The 5,763-nt window shown below is 44.4% G+C and overlaps 1 protein-coding gene across 1 annotated transcript; it reads left to right on the plus strand.

The window, feature by feature from the left end:
• Positions 1–667: 667 nt before the first annotated feature.
• LOC146192327 (uncharacterized) lies at positions 668–2,804 on the plus strand. Its single transcript, XM_084602440.1, has 2 exons — positions 668–875; positions 2,467–2,804. The coding sequence occupies exon 2, from the start codon at positions 2,477–2,479 to the stop codon at positions 2,699–2,701; it is 225 nt and encodes a 74-aa protein (XP_084458566.1). The 5' UTR covers positions 668–875; positions 2,467–2,476; the 3' UTR covers positions 2,702–2,804.
• The last annotated feature ends 2,959 nt before the right edge of the window (positions 2,805–5,763 follow it).

The raw sequence follows: 5,763 nt of genomic DNA on the forward strand, positions 1-5,763 counted from the left end.
CTCCTTGTATAACCCCCCCACCCCTCCCAGACCAAAAAAAGATATTTGCTTCAATATTGGCTCAAAATCATTTTTACGGTAATAATTTGAGAAATGTTAATCGGTTAAGGACATTAAATTAGTTACTGTGCACAAACACATTTACATGCAAATGGTACCTCAGAGGGCAGTTTACTGCACAGCTGATTATAAATGAATGGTACAAGTTTGCGATAAAGGTAAATTTACATTTAAAATCCCATTTTTCTAGGATATATACTGTTCAACATATCTCATAATGCAATAGCTGCCGCTTTTCGGGCTTTTTCTCGAAAATATAAATTTTTACCTCAATATACGTTTTTTGGTCGCTTGGAAGCTTCCGAAATAAAGCGAGTTGTCGCTCCGCGTACGAGCACGAAACCAATGGACGCCGCGCTGGCGCTTATCATCGGCAGGAGTGCCAAAGGATTGCAAAAGAGTGGCGGCCAACGCCTACTCAGCTCAGTAAGAAACGTCAGCGCGCCCTCGACCACCCCTTCGCACTCTTCGCGTCAAAGCTGTAAGCACAACGGGAAGGTTATACAGGAAGCCGAGATTGCAATACTTGCTTACAAGGTCACTAGGCGGGTGTTATCTATAGTTCACTGGAAAACTGGGATTACACTCTCCCCGTATATGTCTACGCACTCTTAACAACGCTTCCGAACAGCATCTCACTTGTTTTGGTGCGCCATGCGAAGGGGGCTTCCCCAGTAAATCGCCCCCTCTCCCTTCGAACAGCGAAGACGAAGGACGCGTCGGCACGTGCGCGGATGGGGGCTATATAAACGGAGTCCGCGCTGCTCCGGAGGTGACAGGACACTCGTTGAAGCCAGTACATCCAGCAGCAACATGTGAGTACGGGATCCTTGTTGCCCCGTTTTAATGTACAGGCTTTGGCACTGACTAGCAGGGTGCTTGAAAAGTGTTTTGGTCTAAGATTTCTCCGTTTCAAACAGGCAAACAGGTATGCGTTTTGAATTTGTCAGGTAGTATGAGAAGTTGTTCGCTGACAGCCTGAGGCCAAAATGTCATTACAGACATTCCTTGAAATATAAAGTACTACAGGGGACAGAAGTTTTAAGAGCCGATGAAGACTTATAGCAGCGTCTATTATCACCTAATGCAACTAGAAAAAACAAGATTACTGTACGCGAATTGTTCGATGCGAAAATATAGATTAGGGCCCTCCGGTATTATAAGTATCTGCTACATTGTGCACGAAATTTGAAAGTTTTTATTGCGATGACAGGTCACCGCAATAATAAATGTCGAGAAGCTTTGGAATCCCGTGGAATACGCGAACGGTTCCTTAAACAATGAGACGCGAAATATATCATGGCTGCTGAACTAAGATCAGATAGCGCAGCAAGCGACAGAGTAATACGTTTTGTCACAAGGTACTCTCAAACTGGGTTGGCATGTTAGAGACAACTCTGAGTGATTTTGCCTGGCCCATAAATTATTGAAGTATCAACGACGACACATTTGCACTGTCGATGTATTTTATGACTGCATTAATTTGTTTTTATTCTACAGGAATCATTTTCGGCATTTTGTAAAAAATATATACGTGGCCGGCGCATAGAATGCCAGAGAAAGGTTCATGCTAATAAAATACTTTTAATAATAATATCATAAATGCGATCGCTAGATCTTTCTTAAAGTTATTGCCTAACCAGAAACAAAAAGGGCCAATACAGCCTATACAGCCGTTTGTCTGTATAGTGCTTCGCAAAGCTGTTTGTGTACAAAATTGTAAAGTCACCTTTCACATCGCTTCATTGGCCTCTTATAAAAATGCACCGGGAAAACATTTTCTTGAAAGGACACATCCTCCTATGAACTAGAAATATCTATACGGCAGAACAAGCAGCTTACGGAAAAGGATATTTTCACGAGGTAAGGGCCTACCGATATAATCGGCAGGAATATTTGGTGCCGCGTAGGTTACTAAAGCAATGACACGCATAGCTTCCTTATGTAACTACACGCGTGGATGGATACATGGAATATAAGTGTCCCCTTTGAAACGTGTTAGTGTCAGTTGCCATCAGCCATCAATAAGATATACCTGTTGGTTGCCTCTAGCATAACCTTCTAAACTCAATCGGAATACATTTAGTTATAATTGAAAGGAAGCTGAAGAGCGCAATGATATTGTAGGCGGAAACATTAATACTAATGGTCTGCCCTAGCTACGTTGCGCCCACGCTACCCACGCTCGCATTAGCCAGTTAGGACAGCCATCAGGCAAATGAATTGTATGATGCGTCCTGCAGTGGCTTGATAGTTTGTCGGCTTTAGTGAGGTGCAGAATACGGTGGGTACCGCTCTAAAAAGATCTATTTGCAAATGTGGTTTAGCGATAAATAGTGGTTTTCCCCCACTCGTTAGCGCAAGTTGCGTTCCTTTTGTAACACCTACGTGATCCTGTTTCTCCAGAAATTCAGCCATGATTGCCATCAGCAGCAAGTCCTTCCTGGTCGCCCTCGTGGTGCTGGCCGCCCTGTGCAGCCTCGCAGCCGCCCAGTACGGCTTCGGCCGCGGATATGGAGGATACGGCCGTGGTGGATATGGCCGTGGTGGATACGGAGGCTATGGCGGATACGGTCGTGGATTCGGCGGAGGATATGGTCGTGGATTCGGCGGAGGATATGGCCGTGGATTCTACGGTTGAGCCTCCGAATATCCGAAGACCAGCTAATGCCCTAACAAACCTTCTGATGTGGCCACATCTCTCGTCATCTGATTCTTCAGAATAAACTATTTATTTTCTTTTACCCAACAGTAATTTGACTGAAATTCCTTTTTAATGTATTTTTCGTGTGTAATTTGGAACTTGCTGTTTCCGCAGTAACAAAAGGAGAACTGATACTCCTATCAGCGACATTATACGAAACTTTGTATTGGCATTACTACCGAGCGAAAGATGTACATACGAACTGCGAACTCCAAAGTTCCTCATAAAAATCTATCCCATTTCACAAGCAGCATACGCGTTGCTTATAGAGACACCGAGTATTCTTATTGTAATTGATTAGTAGTACTTTCCCGCTACTTTCGTGTTCGTCCGCCAGTAAAACATGTATTAATCGTCGATGAATTGTATTTAGAAATATCTCCTTTCCTGGATTTAAATGCATTGATTCCTTACCTGTATGAGACAATTGTAGCCGTTTTGTGATTCACGGCTGAGAATCACTGCCTCCGATATCAGTGACGAAAAATTCGTGCCGACACATACATTTTACTTGCGGAACCGGCTTGTGATGGGGACACATGCATTAGTCTGCCTGGCTAGAAAAAGCTTCGGTTTCATTTGGACTGGGTATACTCTTCTGCGCGATCGGGACCCGGTACCTAATCTGCTTAGGTCACCTATGGAACTGTGTGTTTTTAAAAGCAAATATTATATTTTATGACAGTACACAAAGGGGGAAAATGTGCCTTTCTGGAAAGTGAGAGATATCACACCTGTGAGAGCAGTAGAGAGAGAGCGTATGATTGCAAGTTACAAGTAACTGTGAATGAATCGTTTCCATAATGTCTTATATTATGCAACATGCATGTCATTCAGGCAATACACTATACCTAAACACCATTGATCTGGCAACAGTAATTTACTGGCAACGCCTTATGCTCGCTGAAAAAAAAATATCGCCGTCAATTAAGCTGTTCAGCATTTTAATCAGGCGGTAACACCTGTGGGTCCACGATACCTTTTCAAGAATATGGCGAGGGGGGTCCTATATCTGTCCCATGTTCATTACTTTATTCAACGAACATTAAGCTTCGAGAATGTCCTCGGCCAGGGTCAAAAAGGCCAACTGGTCTTTGAGCTGGTCAGAGGCTAACAAAAGCCCGCCACGTTAAGGCAGGAGGGTGTGGAAAGTGAGGTGCCTCTATTGCAACAGGGCAGGAAAACATGCAGTGTTCTAAGCTTGCATAGTGTTCAGAACGATTTTAGGCATGCGGGCAAATGTCTGATTCGGTATAGAAATGATCGCGCAGGAGAAAGGGGTGTATTTTGTTAGGTATGCGTATTTGCGTGGTAGTGAGGTATTTATCCGGGAGAGGAAGTTTACGAAGAGTTTCCCTAATGTTGTCATAGTGAATGTTGATTTCTTTTTTGTAGTAAAGAGTGGCGTCCCAGGGGGGTGGATAAGGCCAAGGAAAGCCGGGCGCGCGGTGCTGAAGTTCGCGGGCGAGGCGATGCACTACCTCATTGCCTGGGATTCCCGAGTCACCAGGAACCCACCTCAGTGTGACAGTGTTAGGGCGTAGTTTTGTGAGAGCTCTGTGTTGATCATCTTGCAGTTCTTCAGGAATGTGACCCATGTGAATGGCGCGTGTAGCCTGTATTGATTTAGTGTATATTGTGTAACCTGAATTGTTAGGGGGTACTTGTGCAAGTTCCTAAATACTGGCGACTATTGGTAGGGTCTCAAGAGTCGCTGTAGGAGGAGGATCTATGTAAGGACCGATGGTATGTGTCACTACCTCGCTGCAGCTCTCAAATGAGTAAGCAGCCGCTCCGACGTTAGATCGTTATGCATCTGTGTAGAAGATCGTAGAATCAGTACGATGAACATGATTGAAAACGCGAGCGGAACGTACGTCTGCCTGGGTTAATATTGGGTGCAACGTTTCTTGCAATGGGGGTTACTCTGAGGTTATCTGGAAGCGGGGAAGGAGGCGTAATGATAGGGAGGTCGATAGGTTTGAGTGCAACTTATTGAAATACCAAATGTCCTTGTTTGGTGCTAGAAAGACGTGCCATTTGCCATTCTCGATGTTGCTGTATGAGGTCTCCTATGGACAATAAAAGCCGCGTATAGTATAGGCGCTACGTGGACGTATGTATAGGGAGGTTAATGGCAGCCTTGTACAATATATGAAGTGCAACCTCAATCTGATGTCATTGGCGATAAGTTAGAGTAAGGTATGTAACTATATATAGAATTTTTCTGAGTGCTAATTCGTGGACAAGCTGTTTTACTTCACCTTCTCGTAGCCCGGCGTGCTTATTGACAATGCGGCGAACTAGATGCGTAAGCCGCATGCAAACTTTAATGTTTGAAGAAACATTGGCCTGAATAGTTGACTCATGGATATGAGGTTCAAGTATCCGGCAGGACGATACGGGAGGGAGGGGGTGACCTGCCATTGTAAGATTGATTAGATGGTTATGTTGGCGTTGATAGCGAGTTTTTGCAATCAGCAGCAGTTCGGATTTTTCAGGTGCGAAAAGTAGCCCTACTTTGTCAAGATAACTAGCGACTGCATCGATACCTTGCTGTAGGTCTCCACCACTGCTCTACGAGACCTAGAAGTGCACCAAAGTGTAAGGTCGTCTGCATAGAATGTATGTTTTAGGTTTGGGATATATACTAGAATAGGCGAAAGGGGAGCTATTCCATGGTTAAAAAGGGTGCGTGACAGAGTAGCATCCTGAGGAGCACTACGTGTGATGGGGAAACGATCACAGACAGAATCGGGGAGACTGAACTTGGACATGCGGTCGCAGAAAAATGCAGTGGGTTAGCCGTACATCTTTGGACCACAATCAGTAGAGGCCAGGATGGTTAGGAGAGGATCATGGGCAAGGTTAACAAAGGCCTTAAGCACACCAAGGGCCAATATGGCTTGGATCTGAAAAGAGAGCGGAGAATCAAATTCATGCATGAAGGAAGAAAAAAAAAGTCCTGAATAGACACACCTTTTTGGAATCCAATTTAT

The sequence above is a fragment of the Amblyomma maculatum genome, chromosome 4, assembly GCF_055883805.1.
Source record: "Amblyomma maculatum isolate TAMU_Amacu chromosome 4, ASM5588380v1, whole genome shotgun sequence".
Classification (NCBI taxonomy): Eukaryota; Metazoa; Arthropoda; class Arachnida; order Ixodida; family Ixodidae; genus Amblyomma; species Amblyomma maculatum.

Bases quoted from the DNA above. Each gene is read 5' to 3' on its own strand.
- LOC146192327 (XM_084602440.1), top strand. From the start codon at position 2,477: ATGATTGCCATCAGCAGCAAGTCCTTCCTGGTCGCCCTCGTGGTGCTG.